The sequence below is a fragment of the Salvia splendens genome, chromosome 6, assembly GCF_004379255.2.
Source record: "Salvia splendens isolate huo1 chromosome 6, SspV2, whole genome shotgun sequence".
In the NCBI taxonomy this organism is placed as follows: Eukaryota; Viridiplantae; Streptophyta; class Magnoliopsida; order Lamiales; family Lamiaceae; genus Salvia; species Salvia splendens.
The window spans coordinates 1,459,749-1,485,656 of NC_056037.1; the positions used below are offsets into that span (position 1 = coordinate 1,459,749).

Consider the following 25,908-nt stretch of genomic DNA (forward strand, 5'->3'; position numbering starts at 1 on the left):
AAGAAATACGTTATTTTAATAATAAATAATAGTAATTCTTAATAATACAATATATTTTTCTAAGTGAATAAAATTTTTATTATATAAACCATAATTTTCCATTTCTTACTTTTTTTCAAACTTGAGAAATATTTGACTTCGAATGCAAACAAAAGAATTCCAAGTGGCATAATTCTACTTCTACCCACCTACATAAATTCAATATTCATGCCCTCTTTAATGCTGAAAAATTCAAATTATTGTGTGAGCAGCGAAAAACTGGCTGTGGGCCCTATCCATCTTCAGACAATCTTTCAAACTTTTCTTTATTACTTCTCCTTCTCAAAATCTTTCTTCATGTTGAGCTCGTTCACAATATCTTTTGCTTTTCCAATGTTCCCTTTTCCACCGCCTTGAAATTCTTCAATGTCCAAGATTTTGGGGGTATGAAGATTGCTGAATTTATGGGAATTTGTTTAAGAGTGAGACTCAAAATCTCTTCTTTATGTTTTATCCTTTTGAATTTACCTTGTAACTGTATAATTGTGGTGTTCTTGATTTTGGGATATTGTGATTTAGTTGAGAAATATGTTGAGTTGTGAATCAACAGATCAAATGGCTGTGAATTTCTTGGTAGTTTTGGTAGTTTAGTTTTTTATTTTTTTCTACATTTTCAGGACTATGATTTCTCCAATTTCTTGGAGTATCTTTTTTTGAAATTATCTTCTAATAACAGTAGAATTGTGGTGTTCTTGATAATGGGATAGTGTGATTTAGTGGACAATATGTTGAGTTGAGAATCAACAGATCAAATGGATGTGAATTTCTTGGCAGTTTTGGTAGTTGGTTTCTTGTTTTTGCTTTAATTTGTTGGTGTTTGGTATTTCAAGATTGAGATGATTGTTTAAATTTTCCATTGAATGTTTGGTGATATTTCTAATCTTGAATTTATAATGAAATAAAGCTACAGATTAAATGATCATACATGATGTTTAAGAATTTTAGGAATTTGAATTTCCTATGTAGATTTTTTCAATACAATTGCAATTTTTTCAATGTATTCTTTCTTCATTTTGGTCATGTACTAGTTTGAATTGCTTCTCCGAAGGATAATAGATATAGAATCATTATTTTCCCCAAAAAATGGATGGTGTACATATGCTTTATGTTTAAAGATAATTCTTCTCTGTACTAGATCTGGTATCTAGGCTTGAATCTTTCTTAGATATTCGTTATGCTCGCAAACAATTCATAGCCCTTTAGTTTCATTATCTACTCGAATTTCTCTAGTTGAACGAGATTAACATTGTGTAAGCTATAGGTGTTCTCATTAACTCATTGTGATTTAATATGCAGAATGAAATGTATCAAAAGTAACTATGTAATTGCGGGAAGTTGGCTAAGTCAAGCAAGCGCACAACACAGGATAGAGGTCGATCTATGATCTTTGCAAGTTTTTGGTTCGAGTATATTACTCAGAAAGTGTAAAGAAAAAGAAGTCGAAGTTCTTTTGCGATGCCATCATTTAGTCCTACAGCTTCTTTGAAAAGCAGCCACAGTTCTTTATCAAGTTGCAGTAAGCTCTTGCTCTTATCTTTTTTCTCTATTCAATTGCCTATTGTCCAAATATATAACTTCATGTAAAATCTTGTTTTTCAGGTGATATTTTGTCAGACGGGAACTTTTATGATCGGTACATAGTGCACATCCTTCCCTTTTGATAATAGTCTCGGATGCTTCGTCTACATCAATTTTGAGCTTACAAAAATTTGTTCATTCTCTTTCAGGCCTTACGTGGTAGATAGCAGCCTTGTTGACTCGAACATATTAGTTAAAACGAACGGTTTTCATCAAAACGGTAATTTGGTGAAGCAACATGTTTTAGAAGTTCGAAAGATTAATGGTTTTGGGAGTGTCGTAGAGATAGAAACTGCTGAAGTTCCGCTAGGAACGAACAACAATGTCGAAAGACTGAGTTCATCTGTTGATGGTTCTGCTGCATTTCTTCCGAATGATGAAGGGAGTGACGAGTTCTGGCTTCCTCCAGAGCCTGAGGACTGGGAAGACGACGTGATAGATAGGGTTGCAAGTTATGATGATGATGACGATGAGTGTGGGGACGGCGCCACCTGGGCTAGGCCTAGTTCTTTAAGCAGCTTCGAAGAAGAAGGAAGTGCTAGTTTCAAGGTCAGAGAGGAAAAGGTTAAAGCAATGGACAATGTTAAGAACGGGAAATTTGCAGCCCTCGTTAGCCAACTAGTAAAGTCTGTCGGTGTTAGTTCCTCCGGAGGTCAGGGCGAAAACTGGGTGGACATAGTGACTTCTTTATCTTGGGAGGCTGCTGCATTTGTGAAGCCGAACACACATGAAGGTAAGGCCATGGATCCTGATGGATACGTGAAGATTAAATGCATTGCAAGTGGTTTGCGTAGTCAAAGGTACCATCTAGTCCTTGATTATGTTTTTTTCTTTGGGATATTTTCTGTACATATTCAAAAATGCCATAAAATCGTTCGATCTTGTTTATGTTGTTCAGTCAAGTATATAAAGGACTCGTCTTCAAAAAGCATGCTGCTCACAAACACATGCCGATTAAGTACAAAAACCCTCGACTGCTGTTGATCCACGGCTCACTAGATCTTTCCTCCGGTGGATTATCGTCATTCGACTCAATGCAGCAGCAGGTAAGACAGAAAACCTCCCATTTCAACTGAATATGCGATTTTTTCTGACTATGTGTCCATTGACAGGAAAAGAGCAATCTGAAAACTATTGTCGATATGATAGAGAATTGCCATCCAAATGTTATCTTGGTCGAAAAATCAGTTTCTCGAGACATACGAGAGTCTATTCTTGCAAACAGAATGACACTAGTGTTCGATATGAAGCTGCATCGCCTAGATAGAGTTGCTCGTTGTGTTGGTTCACCTATCTCATCAACAGAGCTTGCTTTGGGTCAGAAACTTAGGCAATGCGACTCCTTCCACATTGAAAGATTTGTCGAAGAGCATGATGTTAGCAATGATGGCGGAAAGACACCAAGTAAAACTTTGATGTTCCTTGAGGGCTGCCCTTCTCGACTTGGATGTACAGTAAGTCTTCCTTCACTTTATTATGCTAGAACGTAATATATGCAAGTTTTGTTACGTTTTCTTGTAAAAATATTGATGAACATATTCATTTTATGCAGATTGTGTTGATGGGAGCGAGCAGTAACGAACTGAAAAGGATTAAATGCGTCATCCGGTGTGCAGTTGTCATGGCATATCATTTTATGCTCGAGGCTTCCTTTCTTCTAGACCAGACCTCAATGTTCTCCACGATTTCTCCCTGTGAAGCGTTGGACCCGGCACTCAACAGACAAATATCGACTTTGATTGGCTCCGAGGACACACACACGTGCGATTCCAAGGTTTCCGATGCAATTGACATTCCCATATCCAATGGTTTCCATCAAAACGACCCGGAAAACCTGATGTCATCCTCAGAAGGAAGTTCTTCGTTGTCGTCTCACTCCTTCAGCCCAGAAACATTTCCAGGGGTATCTCTTTCAACATCAATCGAAAAAGCTATGAATGATGGCTTTCCTCTTTTCTCCGTCTCTTCTAAGAGAATTACCAGTCCGTTCGGTTTTAACGGAAGAAATCAAGATGTTGAGGCTGTGGCTAAAATTGATGACATGCAAAAAGACGGATATATGGAAGATAATTTGCCTGACACTCAACCAGAATTATCGGATACGTGGAATCATAGTGATAATGCTGAAGATCAGTTGCTTAGCAAGGATGGCATCTGCGCGGCGCTTGATTCCGAGAGCATATTAGTGTTGTTGTCCAGTCGCAATGCTTCAAGAGGGACTATCTGCGAGAAGAGTCATTTTTCTCACATCAAGTTCTACCGGAGCTTTGATGTTCCTCTCGGAAATTTTTTGCGTGATACTCTGCTCAGTCAGGTCCTTTTCGAACATTTATCATACTTTGAGCACTGTGTTTTACAGCATATAAGTCGAACCTAACGTAGAATCTACTTCTCACAGGGACTCCAGTGCAAGACGTGTGGAGAAAGCCCCGAGGTGCACTCTTTCTTCTATGCGCATCACAACAAGCAACTCACGATCCAAGTTAGACGTCTTCCTGCTGGGAAAAGTTTGCCCGGAGAAACTGAAGGGAAGCTTTGGATGTGGAGTCGTTGCGGTCTATGCCAAGACGGAAGCTTAAAATCTACGAAAAGAGTGTTGATATCTACCGCTGCCCATGGTTTATCATTCGGAAAGTTTTTGCAGCTCAGTTTTTCAGACGTCTCTTCGTTCAATTGTTCGTCCAGCTGTGGCCATTCTTTCCATAAGGATTTCTTGTACTTCTTTGGGTACGACAAAAAGTTTCATATACTTTTAAACGTTGTCCGATGATAAATGTCTTCTAAAATCATAACGCTCTTACCTTGTTCGATTAAAATTCAGACTAGGCCCCATGGTTGCCGTGTTCAAGTATTCATCAGTTGCGACTTGCTCAGTGTCACTCCCACCTCAGAAGATGGAATTCAACGCTTCGGTCAAAAAGGAGTTTCTTAAGAAGGAATCCGATGATGTACGTGCCTCTTATAAATTTATCGCTGCTTTATCCTTCGATGAATTTGTGATGCTTATTACGTTTTCCTCTCTTTAAGGTATATCTGCAAGGGATGTTAATGTTCATTGATATCGAAAAGTCCCTTAAGGAGATAGAAGCTAGATACATTGGGGTGACTCTCAACATTCAGGGCTCGAGCAAGGAATTTTCGGATATTATGCTCATGCTGAAGCAGGAAAAGTCTCAATTCGAGGTAAGATAGTTTGCGATGAATGGCTTTTTATATAATTCACCACCGCTGTTCTAAATGTTCGTGCAAAATGATAGGTCGAAATTCAACATGCTACGAATGATGAAAGTGAAGTTGATGCTGCGTCTAGGATCCTAAGGTTGAACACGTTTCGGTTGGAACTTCTTCTTAAATCATGTGTGTGGGATCAAAGACTACACGCGTTACTTTCATCTGACATCAAGGTGATCGATTCTAACTCTATCGCCTCAGTATGCGTTGAAGCTAATGAATGTCCAGTTACAGAGATTTGTTTAAACGGACAAGTTGAAGGATCTACGGGTGTGTGGTTCGAAAATGGATTAGCTGTCGATGTATTATTGACAGAACATCGTATCGAGGATGGTGTTTCTGATTCAAGAGGAAAGCCCCATCGTTCTGTGTCACTCGACCTAGAAACGGATAAGGATTGGATTTGGGCCGCGTTTGATGACATTCGACGCGAATATATGGAGGATCTGCAGAGAGGCTACTTGCCAAAGATTGAATCATTTAGCAGTTATGCTGCAGAATCCGTTCCTCAGAAATTGATAAACGACGAGGGTTCAAGGCTGCACATTCCTCTCGGTGCTAACGACTATATAGTTTCCGACTACGAAGAGGAATTCTCGAGCATAATAGCTTGTGCTCTGGCCTTATTGAAGGATTTTGAGGTAGCAACGGATGATCTATCCGAGAGAGAAAGAGGAAATGATTTTAAACCGAACGAGGGTTCTCAGAAACTAACGAGAATATTTTCGTTAACCACTTCTCGATGGCGTTCCTTTGGCTCGTTGGATTCCGATGGTCTACACTCTCCACCTGCCAACTTGGAAGATTCACACACATCAAGTTTCGACGGCCTGGATTTGTTAGACTCGACGGTTTCCTATAGTGCTAGCCACCTGGAGGTGTCTATGGGGTTGGGGAGAAAGCGCAAGTACTCCGTCGTTTGCCTGTTTGCAAGCCAGTTCCGTCAGCTGCGCGATCGTTGTTGTCCTTCCGAAGTCGATTTTATTGCCTCTCTGAGTCGCTGTAGAAACTGGGACGCGAAAGGTGGCAAGAGTAAATCTTTCTTTGCTAAGACGCTAGACGACCGTCTTATCATCAAGGAGATTAAGAGGACAGAGCTCGACTCATTCATGAAATTCGCCACGAACTACTTCGAGTACATGAACGAGTGCTACGAGCTTGGAAACCAGACGTGTCTTGCTAAGATTCTCGGAATATACCAGGCTAGCCTCTCCATCTAAATTCGGATAGCTGCAGTTGTTGCTTTTGTCGTGTATCATACTGATGTTGTGTATCTGGTTGCGTTTAGGTTACAATACGAGCTCCGAGAAGCGGGAAGGAGACGAGGCACGATCTTCTAGTGATGGAAAATCTTTCATTTGGTTGGAATATATCAAGACAGTACGATCTCAAAGGAGCTCTGCACGCTCGGCTCAACACGGATGAGGCAGGGGAGGTTCTTCTCGATCAGAATTTCGTCAACGATATGAGCGTTTCACCCCTCTACGTTTGCAGGAAATCCAAACGGAACCTGCAGCGCGCTGTATACAACGACACAAATTTCCTCAACGTGAGTGTTTTGTGCCAGTTATATAATTTGACTACTTCATGTCACGTGCACACGCATAAATTTGTTTTGGTAGGGGCTATATATTATCAATTTTTTAAAATTAGAAAACTTGGTAGGGGGCTCGAGCCCCCCTTGGGTCTTATTGTTTCCGCTACGTACCATGGCTGACTATCTCGTGTTCCTTTCTCAGACGATCAACGTCATGGACTACTCGCTGCTCGTGGGGGTTGACACACAACGTGGTGAACTGGTATGTGGCATCATAGACTATCTCAGGCAGTACACGTGGGACAAGCAGCTCGAGAATTGGGTGAAATCCTCGCTCGTTGTCCCCAAGAACCAGCTGCCGACCATCATCTCTCCCATCGAATACAAGAAGAGGTTTAGGAAGTTCATAAGCATACATTTTCTAACCGTTCCGGATCACTGGTGCTCCCACAGGTCTTCCGACCCTTGCTCAGTCTGCGGCCCGGCCTCGGATAACGGTGTGCAGCAGAAGAAACGGGGGAATGAGGACGACGGCTTGTTCCATACGACGTCTCAAAAGCAAGGGAAACGCGAACAAGGTACTCTAAAGGTTGCCTGATTTCGAGTCATTGGTCGTGGTTTCGTTGCCCGTCTATATATTGAATCCGGCTACGTTGTATATAGTCGATCGCCTCGTAAGCCTGCATTTATTTTAAGCAGATAGTTTTGGGGGCATTTTGGTGTGTTACACGTCGTTACCTATATGTTTGTTTTTGTATGTATATCACCTTGAGCAACTGTAAAAATGGCAATGGAATCTTTCATCAAATTCAAATGTGGTGGTTATTTATTACATTATGAAACTTTACACACATTTACACGTCTACATTGATCTTGTGATACGAATCTCACGTCGAAATCCAACAGCACAAGTGGAAAAATAGGTAATCCATGACAAAGGGATAATTAGATGTGCTCTTGCAGAAAATGTCAAAAATTTGCAAACATCATTCGAAATTGATTTAAACGGTAATTGATTACAGAAACGACATCGTTTTAAGTACTATTTGCACTATTCATGGAGCAAATTCAGCTAGAACATTTATATTCAGGTCAAGTTGGGAAAATAATACTACCATCATAAAATTTGTGCTCTTATAATTAATGGGAAATAAAGAATTCAGGCAACGTTTATAATTTTAGGGAACAAGTGTATATATAGTTTAATTAAATTATTATTTACGCATTGATTTTACCATAAAAAATTGAGGGGGAATAAGTTAATTAGAGGACGGGGGAGTAATTAATTAACCATAAAAAAGTTCGAAAGTACAAAATTATTTGTCATGTTTGTTTGCAGGATTCAGTCTGAAAAAGTAATATTATGATTCTTTGAATTTTCAAATTCTTGTATTTGTTTGAATTTTAATAAAATTGAAAAAGTAATCAAAATCCTGAAAATAAGAAAATTAATGCAATTTTCCTAAATTTTGATTCCCTAGTTTTTCCTAGGTATTCTTATATATTCAGGTATTTAAGTATAATTTTAACTATTCTATACAACTATTATTATTATTATTAGAAAGCAGTAAACATTAGTCCTCTTGTTTTTTAATTTAACAATTAGTATATATTAACCACAAAATAAACATTGTTTAAATGTGACTGTAAAAATCAACATCGGCGTGCTTCATCAGTTTACTACACACACAACTATTATTATTATTATTATTATTATTATTATTATTATAAAAAATAATCAAGAAAATTTTGAATTTTTAAATTATATCTAATTAAATTATAAATAAATAATTATAGTTATATTAGTTACGTTTATTATTATTTCAATAAATAAATTCTTGATCTAGAAACCGCACCGACTTTGTCATATTCTAAAAAACCCCTCTCACATGCTATACATTTTGCGTGCAACCCACCCACCAAATAAATTAATAAATAATATCGTATCGCAATCCGAAATATTTAATTTAATATACCAATAAACAAGGCAGCAATTAAATAATCTTATTTTTCAACGTGAATGTGATTCATTTTATATATGGCTGGCTATCCTACAGCTTTCAAAGACGGCGTTCTTACCTCTCTCACTACAAATACCAACTTCACCACTTTCCTTCAACACAAACACAAACACACACACACACACAAGCTAGAGAGAGATCACTGATCACTGAGAAACAATGGCAGCAGTAGCACAAAACTCATCATTTGTGAAAGCTCTAGCAGAAAACCCCACTCTCAAATCCATTCCATCTCAATTCACATTCGCCACTGATTCCAAAGGCTCCCAATCCGATTCACTCCCCATCATCGACTTCTCTCTCCTAACCTCCCCCAATCCCGACCAGCGCTGCAGAGTCCTTGCAGACCTCGACAGCGCTTGTCGGGAATGGGGCTTCTTCATCGTAAGCAAAATAATAGAAAAATTTCTATAGTTGATTGATTGATTAAGATTTGAGTTTAACATATGAATTAATGCAGTTGGTGAACCATGGGATTCCGGAGAAGCTTCTCAAGGCTATCATCGCGTCGAGTCTGGAGTTTTTCGAGCTGCCCGAGGAGGAGAAGAGGCGGTATGAGGCCAAGAGCGCTTCGGACCCCGTCAAGTCCGGAAGCGGCAGCCTCATCAACACGGCCAACCAAAGGGTTCATTTGTGGAGGGATTTTGTCAAATCGTATGTTCACCCCGAGTTTAACTGCCCTACCGAGCCTCACACTCTCAGGTAAAATAAATAATACTCCCTCCGTCCATAAATAATTTACCACATTGTGGAATGGATTGTGTGTGTTTTAATATAAAAGTGGGTGATGTGTAATTGTAAATGAATTGTGTGGATTCTACTACTACTTAAAAAAAAAAAAACCTAATTTTTGTGGATGAAATAAGTGATGACTAATATAATGTTCCTCCATTTTCAGGGAGACTTTGCAAGAGTTCTCAGGGAAGACCCGGCCCGTGTTCAGGAAACTGATGCACGCGATCGAAGAAAACCTAGGGCTCGAACAAGGGTTCGTGGACGAAGCTTTAAAACTCGACTCTTGCTTCCAATTGTACGCAGCCAACTACTACCCTCCCTGTCCGGAGCCGGACCAGGCCATCGGTATCCCCGCGCATACCGATCACGGCCTTCTCACGTTTCTCATACACAATGGAGTCGCAGGGCTTCAGATCCAGCACAACGGAGAGTGGTTCGACACCTTCTCCCCACAAAACGCAATCCTCGTTAACAACGCCGATCATCTCGAGGTATGTTCGGTCCGGTTCGATTTGATATTTTTAAAATTTATACAAAATTAGATTACAAATTATTTTAATTTTGTAACAGATACTGAGCAACGGGAGGTACAAGAGCGTGAGGCACAGAGCCGTGGTGAATACCGAGGCAACGAGGATTTCGGTGGTGATGGCGAACGGGGCGGCGCCCGAGGCAGTGGTTGCTCCGGCGCCGGCGCTGGTGGAAAAAGACGGGCGTCCATTTTATCGTCCCATGAAATTCATTGAATATGTGGAAACAATGCTTAGCAATCGACTTTTGGGAAAAAGCAACTTGGATTGCATCAAGATTCAAGATGAATGAACTATTTAGTAATGTTTAATTATTAGCAATATGGAGTTACTTTGTTTAGGTTGTCGGAATAAGTTTGACTCTTGTATGAATCGCATTGTGTACTTTTAATTATTATTATACAAAAATATTTATTATGACTAATCTTCTATCGATGAGATTGCTTGCCCATTCAGTGTATCCATCAATTTCTAAATCTTCATACTTTTCCTAGAATACCATGTTCCCTTTAAATATCTCACAATTCTCATAACAACATCCATATAGTCTTCCTGCGGCTGATGCATGAATTGACTGACAATTTATAATATAATAGTAAAAGTCTAAAAACTTTGTTACAGATGATAGAAATCATTCAACTAAAAAAGTACCCCTCTGTTTCTTCATAATTGAGACAAAACTTTTCGGCACGGAGTTTAAGAAATAGATGTTGAATGTGTTAAATAAATAGATAAAAAAAATAAGAGAGGGGAAAAAGTAAAGAGAATAAAGTAGAAAGTGAATAAAGTAAGAGAGAGTAAAGTAAGAAAGAGAAAAAAGTTACTATAGGGAAATGACTCAACTATAAGGAAACTTCCAAAAATAAAAAATGACTCAACTATGGAGAAACGGGGGAGTAGTAACTTATTAGTATTATTTATAATGAAGGATTTTTTATATAAAAAATAAAGACAAAGATTATAATCGTGAAAATATTAAAAATATAATAAAAAGGATTAGTCGATTATATAAACAGCAAGTATAACAAAAAGTCATCAATAAATAACAAAAAGTATCGAAAACCTTGTCCTCCAGTAACTGGGGCAGGACCCCACACATCAGAGTGAACCAAAGCAAAAAGTGATTTTCCTCTAGTGTTTTTAATTTGAAGGAATGTCTGTGACTTTTTGCCAAAACACAAGTTTCACAATTCAAAACATGAGTAGAAGAAACTAACTCAGGAAAGAGTAGGCGAAGATAACTTATGGATGGGTGCCCTAACCGGCGATGTAAGAGCCAAATCTGTCCGTCAGTCAGTCCGTGAGTTAACATAGCAGTACTCTGTTGGGCTATCTCATCCACGTAGTACAGTCCATGTTGCTCAGTGTCACGCCCAACTATCGTCCCTGTCTTGATATCCTGTAATATACAAAAATGCGACCGCATTAGCAATTTGGAAATATTGAGGAAGTCCGATGCATCAAAGGACATGGTATCGGTTGCCACACAGTCAAAAATTCAATAGTGGTCTTTAGGTCCTATGTTTGAGGAAGATGAGTATGTTAAAGCTTGGAAAATGTTTGTACATGTAATGGAGGGCTGAAATTCAAACATACGAGGTGTTTTCTCAGATTTTCGAACAAAAGGGGAATTTTTGTGTAAGTTTTTTGTCAAATGAGGTGGGTTGGATAATATCGGAACTGACTAGGGGGAATTTGAGAGGGAATTTTGGAATGGGGTATATTTTGGGATTGTTTTGAACTTGGGGGGCTGATTTGCAAAATGAATGGGTTTTTTTAAGAAAACCCCCATTTCGGCCAATCCTTCGTCCTAACCACCTCCAATGCTTTCTCCTTCAGGGCATCAGCAGTGGGGCGCCCTATGGCGCGCAACGTCATCAGTTTTATCCTCCTTCCCCCCAACCTGCAGTGGGGCGCCCTAAGGCGCGCCACATCATCATTTTATTGTTTTGTTTAATTAATTTAAATGTTTTCAAATAACAAGTAACGAGTAAGTAAAAAACGTCTAAATAACAAATGGCGACGCATTAATAAAAAAAAGTTACACCATTCAACTTACAAAAAAAAAACAACTAAGTCGGTGCAATTTCCAACTTCCGACGCAGCTCATCGATTAACGCCCGGAGATATTCGGCTTCGTCGGGGTCAGTACACTTCTTGAGGGCCTTGTGCGTCTGCAATAACGTCATCGCCATCGACGTTGTTGCCAACGACTCAAACGCCGTGGCCGTCTTGGTCGGGAGCGTTTCCGGGAACGGAGATGGGTTTGCAGCGGTCGAGGATGAGGCTCAGCTGCCTTCCCCTTGGCCTTCGCAGCCTTGACGCCGGGAGGACGCCGGTGTGCCGGAACTCCCTTCATCCACGTACGTCCGGTTGAGGTCAACCGGGTGATTGCCGCTGCTCGTGTAATCACCAGCTTCGGTGGTCTTCGTCCTCTTCGGCGCACCAGTGTGCAGAATTCCACCTTGGAACTTCTGCTTGTCCCTCAAGAGCGCCCAGATGGCCTCGTGCTTGAAGTCGTCGTACATCGACCGATACGACAACAACGCTTTAGCGCGCACGTCGCTCAAGCTCTTGCCGCTCCCCTGTGTCCGCGTGAACTTCTCGAACTCCGTCGCGTACAAGTTCACTTGCTTCTTCACTTGATCTCATTGCTTGCGGAATTGCTCACGTTTGCGCTTGTACGCGGTCGGCGGCTTGGCCTCATTGTAGAGGCCGGCGATGCGCTCCCAGTACGCGACCTGCCTCTGGTTGTTCGCAAAAATCGGGTCTTCCGATATATCTACCCAACACCGGGCTAAAATGAGGGTTTCTTCGTCGGTGTAGTTCGTACGGCCGGGGGCGTACTCATCGCAATTTCCGGGAGGCGGCAACTTCTGCGCCCGCTGCCGGTTCCGCTTCTTTTTGGCTAGGGCGGAAGCGGTCGCGGCGGGTTCAGGATCGGCCGCTGTGGCGTCACGGCGGGAGGGAGCGCTTGGTCGGTTTGAAGACGGCTCCATGTCAGACAACCCGTACGATTCCGTACTGAAATCGGGATCGTACTGGGTGTCGGCGTCGAACGAACGATATTCGCCGGGTTCTGTACCCGGCCAACGCGCCTCTCTGCTAAACATAGGACTATTGGGACTTGAATCCATTTCGTAGTAATTATGTAAATGTAATAAGTTTCGAAAGTGAAATCGTGAAATGAAATTACAAATGAACTCTATTTATAAAAAAACGAAACCGCGTGCCATCGTCCGCGTAGCCCACAGTGGGCCGGACGATGGCGCGGACGATGGCCTATGGTGCGCGGCCATCGTCCGCGTAGGCCGCAATGGGGCGGACGATGGGCATCGTCCGCGCTATACTCCGCGCCCTTAGTGTAGGGCGCGACGATCGTCCACGGCCTATGTCACGCACTCGCAATGGGGCGGACGATGGCAGGCGCGGACGATGCGCGCCATCTGTCGTGCCATCGTCCGACCCATTGCGGATGGCCTCACTTCTTCCTTCTCCCCCACCGCAAAGCCTTTGCCGCCAAAGCTCTTTTTGGATCTGTGTTTGTTGGAAAGCGGCCGTGGATCGGCGCTATCCGTTGGAGCGCTGGCCGCGCGCTTCCTCTGCTTCTTCTTCTTTCCCCACCGCAAAGCTGCCGACGCTCCTTCACCCTCCGAGAGCTCTAGTGCTTGCGCTAGCGGCTGCTGATTGAATACTCCGAGGAGTCGATTGGAAGGCGAACCATTGCGGTTGTTACACGAGCGAGAGTCGGCGGCGCTGCTAAATTCTTCCATTTTGTCAGGTTTAGATTCACCGTCGCTGGTCTTCTTTGGAGTAGGGAAACAGAAGTCTGCTGGTGTAGTCTCAAGCTTTATCTCGAGAGTTTCTTCAGCTTCTTGGTTAGCTGCGTTTCCAGATTCAGCACTGTAGCCGCTTTCTTCACTGGGAGCTGAGTTGGTGTCATCAACAGAATTGGATTCCTTACTTTCTTCACTAGCAACATTTGAGGATTTCTTGGGAAGGCAGGGGCTCATGGCTGTTGCTGCATTGGCAGTCTCTACGCGAAGTTCTTCGGCTGGTAGGAATTTTGGTTTTGATTTGTGTTGGCTTTGCACAAATTAATTAGATTTGAGATTGTCTCGATCAATAGCTCGAGAATGTGTATTTGGCTGTCCTCCATTTGAGATTTTTTTTTGTTGATTTCCTGCTCTGATACCATCTTAAATATGGTAATCAAGAGAGGTATTTGAAGATTGGTAAGGCAATTTAGATATGGAAGTAGATGTAGAGATGTATTTCTATCAATGTTTCTGTATTTGAGATACTCATCTCCCTAGTATTTATAGGGAGATTTATGCCTCATTGAATACATTAATAAATAAGTATTGAAACTACACCACAACTAGGAACTCTACACCATTTAAGCATGCCCTAGGATGATAAAGGGATAAAGGGATGATAAATGGCCGTTCAACAACTAAGGTCGTGAAATGTGATAACCATCGCCGCATAAGGGAAATTAAAAAATTGCAATTTGTAGTATCTTAGATAACAAAAAGTTGTACTATTTAAGGTGATTTTTATTGCAAAATAATACAGTAGTATAACGTGTACTTTGGATTCTAATCGATATGTGAAGCCTCTATATGGTCCACAGTTTAGTACTATTTTATTATCTTTTTTTAATTTTCTTAATAAAAGAAGAGAAATTAAAGGGCTCAAAGCTGTTAAATTGGTAAAAGTGTAAAACAGTCGAGCTAGAAAATGCATACTGAATTTAGAATAAAATAATGACTGTATTTGATACTCTATATTCCAAGTCCAAATCCAAATCCAAATCCATCACATTAACCTAACCCAACTACATTTATTAAAAATTAAGTGAACGTAATTATATTTGTCATCTCTAAGACCCTAATTATACGTGTCAAGAATCAAGATAAAAGTGGGTTTCATTATTATAATGATATAAAATATAGATTTAGATCTAGTATATTGCTATTAGTTAATTTTAGCCTTTTTCAATTCAAAGATTTGCGGTAAATGTATTTCCTTTTTAAATGAATGTAGGTTATGTAGCACCTAGAATTCCTTTGGCGTGCCATTTAATCGGATCAATAATTTTCAATCAATGTAACATTTTGTACTGTTCAGATCTACACATATATGGAGTATATATCAATCAATGTGAAACCGTAGCACATCAGAAATATTGAATACGAATAACTAAAGTAAAAAATCCCTAGGTTCAGCAAAAATAGTTTTTTATTTATTCTTCTTTTGTTCATTAATTTTACGTGCTTGTTTATAATTTCAGTTTTAACGAAAAATCCAATTCTCACTAGTTCTCTATCCATACACTACATATACATTTGAATTTGATATTACAACATAATTTATGTGAGCAACACATCTCATTTAGTTCACCTTAGTATTAGTCTTTTCGTTTTATCCATTTATTTTAGTTCTTATATTTTAAAAACAAAGTTCAGTCTCTGTCAATTTTATCTATAACTTAAAAAATTAAATTAGAAAAAATTGAGCTTCTTTTTTCTTTGTTATTTATAAAGTCAAAATGTCAATAATCATTTACAAGTTATTATAATTAAATCAAATAGATAAATTAAAAAAAACTAATGCCAATGTGATTAAATAAGAAAGGTACTCTCACAGAGAATAGTCTCAAAGATATACTCCCTCCGTCCACGAAAAATAGGACACATTGTAAATGCCACGAATTTTAATATGGAATTGGTAAAGTAAGAGAGAATGAAAAAAAATAAGAGAGAATTAATATAAGTGGAATGTGAGGTCCATATTATTAGTAAGAGAGAAGGTAAAAAAAAGTAAGAGAGAAGTGGTGTTAGTGAATGTGGGGTCCAAATTTGAATTTTTGACTGTGTGGCAACCGATACCATGTCCTTTGATGCATCAGACTTCCTCGATATTTCCAAATTGCTAATGCGGTCGCATTTTTGTATATTACAGGATATCAAGACAGGGACGATAGTTGGGCGTGACACTGAGCAACATGGACTGTACTACGTGGATGAGATAGCACAACAGAGTACTGCTATGTTAACTCACGAACTGACTGACGGACAGATTTGGCTCTTACATCGCCGGTTAGGGCACCCATCCATAAGTTATCTTCGCCTACTCTTTCCTGAGTTAGTTTCTTCTACTCATGTTTTGAATTGTGAAACTTGTGTTTTGGCAAAAAGTCACAGACATTCCTTCAAATTAAAAAAACACTAGAGGAAAATCACTTTTTGCTTTGGTTCACTCTGATGTGTGGGGTCCTGCCCCAGTTACTGGAGGACAAGGTTTTCGATACTTTTTGTTATTTATTGATGACTTTTTGTTATACTTGATGTTTATATAATCGACTAATCCTTTTTATTATATTTTTTATATTTTCACCATTATAATCTTTGTCTTTATTTTTTATATCAAAAATCCTTCATTATAAATAATACTAATAAGTTACTACTCCATCCGGTTCTCCATAGTTGAGTCATTTTTCATTTTGGGAAGTTCCCTTATAGTTGAGTCATTTCCCTATAGTAACTTTTTTCTTTTTCTTACTTTACTCTCTCTTACTTTATTCTCTCTACTTTATTCACTTTCTACTTTATTCTCTCTACTTTTTTCCATCTCTTACTTTTTTATCTATTTATTTAACACATTCAACATCTCTTTCTTAAACTCCGTGCCGAAAAGTTTTGCCTCAATTATGAAGAAACGGAGGGGGTACTTTTTTAGTTGAATGATTTCTATCGTCTGTAACAAAGTTTTTAGACTTTTACTACTATATTATAAATTGTCAGTCAATTCATGCATCAGCCGCGGGAAAACCATATGGATGCTGTTATGAGAATTGTGAGATATTTAAAGTATGGAGATTTAGAAATTGATGGATACACTAATGCTGAATGGGCAAGCAATCCCACCGATAGAAGATTAGTCATAATAAATATTTTTGTATAATAATAATTAAAAGTACACAATGCGACATACAAGAGTCAAACTTATTCCGACAACCTAAACAAAGTTACTCCATATTACTAATAATTAAACATTACTAAATAGTTCATTCATCTTGAATCTTGATGCAATCCAAGTTGCTTTTTCCCAAAAGTCGATTGCTAAGCATTGTTTCCACATATTCAATGAATTTCATGGGACGATAAAATGGACGCCCGTCTTTTTCCACCAGCGCCGGCGCCGGAGCAACCACTGCCTCGGGCGCCGCCCCGTTCGCCATCACCACCGAAATCCTCGTTGCCTCGGTATTCACCACGGCTCTGTGCCTCACGCTCTTGTACCTCCCGTTGCTCAGTATCTGTTACAAAATTAAAATAATTTGTAATCTAATTTTCTATAAATTTTAAAAATATCAAATCCAACCGGACCGAACATACCTCGAGATGATCGGCGTTGTTAACGAGGATTGCGTTTTGTGGGGAGAAGGTGTCGAACCACTCTCCGTTGTGCTGGATCTGAAGCCCTGCGACTCCATTGTGTATGAGAAACGTGAGAAGGCCGTGATCGGTATGCGCGGGGATACCGATGGCCTGGTCCGGCTCCGGACAGGGAGGGTAGTAGTTGGCTGCGTACAATTGGAAGCAAGAGTCAAGTTTTAAAGCTTCGTCCACGAACCCTTGTTCGAGCCCTAGGTTTTCTCCGATCGCGTGCATCAGTTTCCTGAACACGGGCCGGGTCTTCCCTGAGAACTCTTGCAAAGTCTCCCTGAAAATGGAGGAACATTATATTAGTCATCACTTATTTCATCCACAAAAAAATTAGGTTTTTTTTTTAAGTAGTAGTAGAATCCACACAATTCATTTACAATTACACATCACCCACTTTTATATTAAAACACACACAATCCATTCCACAATGTGATAAATTATTTATGGACGGAGGGAGTATTATTTATTTTACCTGAGAGCGTGAGGCTCGGTAGGGCAGTTAAACTCGGGGTGAACATACGATTTGACAAAATCCCTCCACAAATGAACCCTTTGGTTGGCCGTGTTGATGAGGCTGCCGCTTCCGGACTTGATGGGGTCCGAAGCGCTCTTGGCCTCATACCGCCTCTTCTCCTCCTCGGGCAGCTCGAAAAACTCCAGACTCGACGCGATGATAGCCTTGAGAAGCTTCTCCGGAATCCCATGGTTCACCAACTGCATTAATTCATATGTTAAACTCAAATCTTAATCAATCAATCAACTATAGAAATTTTTCTATTATTTTGCTTACGATGAAGAAGCCCCATTCCCGACAAGCGCTGTCGAGGTCTGCAAGGACTCTGCAGCGCTGGTCGGGATTGGGGGAGGTTAGGAGAGAGAAGTCGATGATGGGGAGTGAATCGGATTGGGAGCCTTTGGAATCAGTGGCGAATGTGAATTGAGATGGAATGGATTTGAGAGTGGGGTTTTCTGCTAGAGCTTTCACAAATGATGAGTTTTGTGCTACTGCTGCCATTGTTTCTCAGTGATCAGTGATCTCTCTCTAGCTTGTGTGTGTGTGTGTGTGTTTGTGTTGAAGGAAAGTGGTGAAGTTGGTATTTGTAGTGAGAGAGGTAAGAACGCCGTCTTTGAAAGCTGTAGGATAGCCAGCCATATATAAAATGAATCACATTCACGTTCAAAAATAAGATTATTTAATTGCTGCCTTGTTTATTGGTATATTAAATTAAATATTTCGGATTGCGATACGATATTATTTATTGATTTATTTGGTGGGTGGGTTGCACGCAAAATGTATAGCATGTGAGAGGGGTTTTTTAGAATATGACAAAGTCGGTGCGGTTTCTAGATAAAGAATTTATTTATTGAAATAATAATAAACGTAACTAATATAACTATAATTATTTATTTATAATTTAATTAGATATAATTTAAAAATTCAAAATTTTCTTGATTATTTATAATAATAATAATAATAATAATAATAATAATAATAATAATAGTTGTGTGTGTAGTAAACTGATGAAGCACGCCGATGTTGATTTTTACAGTCACATTTAAACAATGTTTATTTTGTGGTTAATATATACTAATTGTTAAATTAAAAAACAAGAGGACTAATGTTTACTGCTTTCTATTAGTCTTATGTTGTTAATTGTCGCTGTCGTATTGATTGTTGGGGTTTGAATTTTTTGTATGTGCTTTTGTAATTTTTTTTTTGAATTTTTTTGTGTGCGTCTTCTAGGTTTTCAAAGTATAGTTTTACTTTTGATGACTTGCATAGTCGTGTAAGGTCCATTGTTAGACCATTAATTCTTAACTATGTCAAGAAAATAGTAATATCTTTCGTTCCCCATTCACATATGGACTTTAGAGAACTTTTTTTCCATTTAATTAATCAATGTTGTTTTTGTGGTACATATTATATTACAATAACACTAATTAAAGTTAATTAGCTATATTTTATTTGTTGTAAGAAAGAGGCCCTCTCCAATTTATTGTTGGGGCCGGGTTTGATTTTTTTTTTGTATATATTTTACTTTTGATGACTTTCCTAGGTTTGAAAGGTCTCTTAATTGTTAAGTACTTATTACGTTGCAATACATCTAATAAGTATGTCACTATATATATATATATATATATAGGGGTGCGTTATAATGATAACCCCAATTTTCGTAATAACCCTATAACTAAATATGGACCACACATTTTTAAAATCACGCGGTCTAGATTAAAACTTAGATTTACTTCATAAAAAAAAGCGCGGGGATAAATATGTCATTTCGCTCATGATAAAATTTACGTATCCAAATTTTGCTCATTTAATTTCTGAATTTCGCTCATTTTATCATGTTATCAGTCAGTCAAAAGTATCATTTTATCAACCCAGAGTATCATTCTATCCGGGAAAACTATCATTCTATGCAATAAACCTAACATATATCATTTTATCATTTTATCAGTCAGTCAAAAGTATCATTTTATCAACTCAGAGTATCATTCTATCCGGAAAAACTATCATTTTATCAGTTTTAAGTCATTTTATCACGTTAAAGTATCATTTTATCAGCTTATATGCAATTTCTTCAGCTAAACTATCATTTTTATAAGGTTACTGTCATTTTATCCGCTTAGATTATCATTTTATAAGGTAAAAGTATCATTTTATTAAACAAAAATGTCATTTTATACACAAAAAATACCTATCATTCTATCGGCTGAAAGTATCATTCTACCCGGCAAAACTATCATTCTATCGGCTGAAAGTATCATTCTATCCGGCAAAACTATCATTTTATCATTTTACGTGATATTTGGCGAAATTCAGAGTATCATTTTATCAGTCAAGAGTATCATTTTATCAACTCAGAGTATCATTCTATCCGGCAAAACTATCATTCTATGCAATAAACCTATCATTTTATCATTTTATCATTTTACGTGATATTTGGCGAAATTCAGAGTATCATTTTATCATTCAGAGTATCATTTTATCAACTCAGAGTATCATTCTATCCGGCAAAACTATCATTCTATGCAATAAACCTATCATTTTATCATTTTATCATTTTATTAGTCAGTCAAAAGTATCATTTTATCAACTCAGAGTATCATTCTATCCGACAAAACTATCATTCTATGCAATAAACCTATCATTTTATCATTTTATCAGTCAGTCAAAAGTATCATTTTATCAACTCAAAGTATCATTCTATCCGGCAAAACTATCATTCTATGCAATAAACCTATCATTTTATCATTTTATCAGTCAGTCAAAAGTATCATTTTATCAACTCAGAGTATCATTCTATCCGGCAAAACTATCATTCTATGCAATAAACCTATCATTTTATCATTTTATCATTTTACGTGATATTTGGTGAAATTCAGAGTATCATTTTATCATTCAGAGTATCATTTTATCAACTCAGAGTATCATTCTATCCGGCAAAACTATCATTCTATGCAATAAACCTAACATATACTATCATTTTATCATTTTACGTGATATTTGGTGAAACTCAGAAATTAAATGAGCGAAATGACATATTTACCCCTCCGCCTTTTTTTATGAAGTAGAGTATCATTCTATCCGGCAAAACTATCATTTTATGCAATAAACCTAAAATATATCATTTTATCATTTTACGTGATATTTGGTGAAATTCAGAAATTAAATGAGGGAAATGACATATTTACCCCTCCGCCTTTTTTTATGAAGTAAATCTAAGTTTTAATCTAGACCGCGTGATTTTAAAAATGTGTGGTCCAGATTTAGTTATAGGGTTATTACGATATTTAGGGGTTATCATATGATCACGACTCTATATATATATATATATATGGTTTTGATCTATGCAAAACTAGATTTAAGTACAGAAACGCAGAACATTATCATACGTAGGGCACTTCATAGTTAGTTAATTTTTAGGTCATGCTAACAAAGCATGACCTAAAATGATCTTAGCATGACATTAAACCCAAATATTATAATATGACTTAAAATTGCTTAATTATGACCTTCCGTGTTTTTGATTAATTATTGATCATTAGATCATCTCCCTATATATATATATATATATAATATTTATTATACAAAATAGACTAATTAAGGCCTAGTTAAGGAACTAAATTCTTCTATATTAATTCATGAATTTATGTTGATTTGGATTTTGTATTATTGAATAACATGAGTTATTGGTCGGTTGATGGATCATGTATTTCACGCTTCTTGGTATGATTTTTAAATAGGATTTGTTGGTTGATGAGCTGTGTTGTATGGTTGTATCGTATTCGAATCCGTATATGATTAATATTAATAAGATTTAGTGACTGATGACTTATGGTATACAAATTGTTTAATTGTTTCTTGGTAATTAGGAATTTTCGTTTTATAGTTTAATTGAATTATTGATATGGAATCTTTAATGTTTGGCCTCTGATGATATGAATTGTCGTGGTCTGTAATGATTTCCAAGATCATTTTCTATAAGACGTATTGGCTTCTTTTTTTTTAATTTTATTTTGTCTCATTTATCCGCATCTAATCATAAATTTTCAAAATTGTGCTCTAGATATATGTTTGAGGTTGATTTCTACATATGTCTTGTTTTATCATCTTTAGTCTATTTTCGCTCACCAGAACAAGAAGGGTTGAAGCAAAGGTAGAGCTGCTAACTGTAAGTTCATGAGCCAATTAATGGAATTTTTTTAACAATATTCATTAAACCGCGGTGTGGTCCGTCAATCCCACCCGAACCCACCTAGCTAGGTCCATCCATGAACCTGTTGGTTTATTCGGTTTTATGACTTTTTGCTAAGTTATACCAACATCAACTCAAAGGTATACTTATGAAAAGAGTCCATGTGTATGAAAATTTGAAACGTATAAGGCATGACTATCTTTTTCCAGCTTCATATTCTAGGGTTTCAACTACTGAGATCTTAAGTTATGCATATTTCTATATTCTGAATAATAGATTATTATATATTTATATTCATTTTGGAAAAGGTATAGTATTTAGTATTTTACTAATACTTCCCCCTCAATAGTTATAAAATACTCCCTCTCCGTCCCTGAAAATTTATCACATTTCATTTTCTGCACTCATTTTTTAAAAAATGATAATAAATAGTTAAAGTGGAGAAATGATAAAGTAAGAGAGAGAACAATGTAGAGAAGACTCTCGTCTACGTTATTCTCTATCTTACTTACCGTCTCTCCACTTTAGCTATTTATTATCATTTTTCTAAAACGAGTGCAGAAAATGAAATGTGATAAGCTTTTAGAGACAGAGGAGTATTATATTTTTTCCTTTCGGTTGGTGGGCTTTCCCCGAGCCATAAACTCAGCCCGCCGATTTGGAAAGTAATTTCTCGTGCTATTATTTTATTTTTGTTTCATTAATAACATGATTATTAAAATAAATTTTTTTTTTGTTTAATATCTCTATCAAGATCATATTCCATGTGATACAGGGCCAGTGGTTGTCGCCTAAACTAAGGGAAAATGTAATTAATCTATACATGTCCTAACCACGTTACGTTACGAATTTTAAGAATGATTTTAATTGATTGGTTTCACATGCTAAGATGAGAAAAAGAAGAGGAGTACGTGTATCTTTTCATATATTTTTATAGCAATTCTCGAACTTTCATCTTTCTCTTTCATTTATTTATTTTATTAAAAAAAGGTATAATGATTGAAATATGAAAACTTTTATTTAAGCAGAAAGATTTAAAATTGAAACATATGATGATCTTTCCCCTAAGTAACAAAGAAAAACTATTTTTTCGACTTATATAATTAGATTACAAATTCATTTTTCCCTTTATCATGTTACATTCATAAAGAACCCTAAGTATTTCTACCTTATCAAGTTACTACTTGCTCATAAAACCACTAAAGACTTACAAATTATGTCATTTTTTTGCCCTTCATTCTAGTAATATAAGAACTAAACTTGGTAAATCTTCAATATTAACATCTATCTAAAAATATGTCTACCTGTTCATCCCTAGAAAAACATTTCCACGAATTATCCTTGTCAAATCGTCTAAATGAATTTATATGGACTTAAATCTAAATGAATTTGGAAGTCACAAAATTTATTCTTTCGCGGTGGACTTAAATCTAAATGAATTTGTGTGGACTTAAATCTAAATGAATTTGGAAGTCACAAAATTTATTCTTTCGCGGTGGACTTAAATCTAAATGAATTTGTGTGGACTTAAATCTAAATGAATTTGGAAGTCACAAAATTTATTCTTTCGCGGTGGACTTAAATCTAAATGAATTTGTGTGGACTTAAATCTAAATGAATTTGGAAGTCACAAAATTTATTCTTTCGCGGTGGACTTAAATCTAAATGAATTTGTGTGGACTTAAATCTAAATGAATTTGGAAGTCACAAAATTTATTCTTTCGCGGTGGACTTAAATCTAAATGAATTTGTGTGGACTTAAATCTAAATGAATTTGGAAGTCACAAAATTTATTCTTTCACGGTGGACTTAAATCTAAATGAATTTGTGTGGACTTAAATCTAAATGAATTTGGAAGTCACAAAATTTATTCTTTCGCGGTGGACTTAAATCTAAATGAATTTGTGTGGACTTAAATCTAAATGAATTTGGAAGTCACAAAATTTATTCTTTCGCGGTGGACTTAAATCTAAATGAATTTGAAAGTCACAAAATTTATTCTTTCGCGGTGGACTTAAATCTAAATGAATTTGGAAGTCACAAAACTTATTCTTTCGCCGTGGACTTAAATCTAAATGAATTTGTATGGACTTAAATCTAAATGAATTTGGAAGTCACAAAATTTATTCTTTAGCTGTGACAAATTTTTTTGAAGACAAACAGGGATTAACTTGAGCTAATTACACTGGACTTCTGGTGGGCCGTTCCTGGGCATGAGTGGGACTTCTAGTGGGCTTGCTCTTAGGTTTACAAACAGGCCCAATTAAAACCCATCAAACAACCCAAATCTGCTTTATTAACTGGTGGGACGGCCCTAAACAGAGTTCGGCTGCGTCGGTTCGGCCCAGTTAGCATAAAAAACAAGTTCGAATAATAATAATAATAATAATAATAATAATAATAATAATAATAATAATAATAATAATAATAATAATAATAATAATAAAAGCACTCTTTACTCCAATGCTCAGTTTTCCGAATACAAATGCACCAATCACGAATAAAAAGCGCTTTGGAAATGAAATGGAAACAATAATATAAATATTTTTTTTTAAAAAAAATGGAAACAAATTGGCTGAGGATTTGATGTATTATGGTTGAAACCAGTGTCAAAGGTCAACTTTGAGTATAAGAATTTAAGCAGATGAATTTTGATTGGGGTCTAGGGATTTGGAGTTTGATTGAATTTATTGCAGAGTTACTTTCTACGTACTTCACTTCATTTTTTTGGGTGAAAAAAGCTTATTTCAGAAATTATTAGGCTTCTTCTTATAATCAAAATTGAATCTTTAATCAACTTCTGACATTAGAAAACATGATCAACTATGTATAGTTCAGGTTACAGATTCAGCTAGTTGTGTATTGGTAATAATTGGAAAATATATTATTTGTTGGAGGATTCACTAAACACTCCTAAATTTAGAAAGCACTATGGTATGGTGTTCACGAAATCACTACTAGCAATATTTTGCGAGTGCACGTACAATTTTGAAATTCTAATAATGAATTCAGAATATAAAGATTTATAATCTCATAATCGGTTTTGAATTTAAACATTATTACTAAGCTATTTCGTGTCTGGTTGATGCAACTTAGTAAGTCGACGTTTCAAGATTTAATCTCATACCAGTCTGTAACATGTTAATTATCTATCACAACATAATATGTTTTGTTTACTTTTAATTTTAGATTTTTCTTTCCTAATAAAATTAGGGTTTCTTCATGCCTTTAGCTATGCTTCTTTGTTGGAAACAAAATTACATACTATTAATTCTACCATTAATCAAAGAGTTTTAATTGATAATTTTTTTTTCTAACTTACAAAACGACAAATCACATCCGTTTGTAGCGTCTTCTTTCATAGATCAACATTGTTGAACAATTTTCTCTTTAATTTGTTGGTATTTAATTTGTCTACGATTGCTTAAAAATCCGATTTAAAGGTGTTGATAAAACCATCAGTCTATCATCTTGTTCGAAATAATTAAATCTAAACAAACCACACCACATAACTAACACTATCTTTAGCCATTTGGGAATTAATTAGAGAAATTGTCCTATATTAATAAATGTCAATGATTTTCATTAAAAGTTAGCAATTGGAACCGATACATTTTGGGGAAGTTGATTAACAAATTAGCTTAAGATGCCAAACTTAAAAGGTATGCTTTAGTCATTCACTTTCTTTCATGCACCAACTAATTATTATTTTATAATCAATCTTTCGACCTTTAACCGAAATAAAGTTAGTTTTATTGATTTCTAAATACTTAGTTGCGCCTAATAAGATGCTTGTACTTAATATTTTAGCATATGTTCCATTCCAAACTTAGCCATAACAATTTTCAATTAGATTAAAATATTATTGTCACACTCTAAAGTTAACAAGACATGACGAAGCAAAAGTTTAATTGAAAGTGTGCGTATGATTGTTTGGGTACGATCGCTCAAAAATTTTCGAGATCAAATTGACCAAAGATTATTTGAAATTAATTTGTTAAGAGCAGTGCAGTTGCAGAAAATAAAAGTGATAACAAAATGTGATTTGAGACTTTGTATTGTTAAATAGATATATACATA

The 25,908-nt window shown here is 36.8% G+C and overlaps 3 protein-coding genes across 3 annotated transcripts; 2 read left to right on the forward strand and 1 right to left on the reverse strand.

The window, feature by feature from the left end:
* The first annotated feature begins 253 nt into the window (after positions 1-253).
* LOC121808343 (putative 1-phosphatidylinositol-3-phosphate 5-kinase FAB1D) lies at positions 254-7,199 on the forward strand. Its single transcript, XM_042208768.1, has 13 exons — positions 254-461; positions 1,336-1,555; positions 1,639-1,672; positions 1,767-2,417; positions 2,516-2,663; positions 2,730-3,071; positions 3,170-3,931; positions 4,016-4,344; positions 4,439-4,565; positions 4,645-4,800; positions 4,875-6,050; positions 6,137-6,397; positions 6,588-7,199. Exons 2-13 carry the CDS (start codon positions 1,495-1,497, stop codon positions 6,981-6,983), a joined length of 4,443 nt encoding a protein of 1,480 aa, XP_042064702.1. The 5' UTR covers positions 254-461; positions 1,336-1,494; the 3' UTR covers positions 6,984-7,199.
* A 1,286-nt stretch (positions 7,200-8,485) lies between these two features.
* LOC121808344 (2-oxoglutarate-dependent dioxygenase 19-like) lies at positions 8,486-10,088 on the forward strand. The gene is made up of 4 exons (XM_042208769.1): positions 8,486-8,790; positions 8,867-9,108; positions 9,305-9,632; positions 9,712-10,088. Exons 1-4 carry the CDS (start codon positions 8,566-8,568, stop codon positions 9,961-9,963), a joined length of 1,047 nt encoding a protein of 348 aa, XP_042064703.1. The 5' UTR covers positions 8,486-8,565; the 3' UTR covers positions 9,964-10,088.
* A 6,525-nt stretch (positions 10,089-16,613) lies between these two features.
* Positions 16,614-18,237, reverse strand: LOC121807187 (2-oxoglutarate-dependent dioxygenase 19-like). The gene is made up of 4 exons (XM_042207397.1): positions 17,916-18,237; positions 17,598-17,839; positions 17,075-17,402; positions 16,614-16,995 (listed from the first exon to the last, which is right to left on the reverse strand). The coding sequence occupies exons 1-4, from the start codon at positions 18,138-18,140 to the stop codon at positions 16,744-16,746; spliced, it is 1,047 nt and encodes a 348-aa protein (XP_042063331.1). The 5' UTR covers positions 18,141-18,237; the 3' UTR covers positions 16,614-16,743.
* Between the last annotated feature and the right edge of the window lie 7,671 nt (positions 18,238-25,908).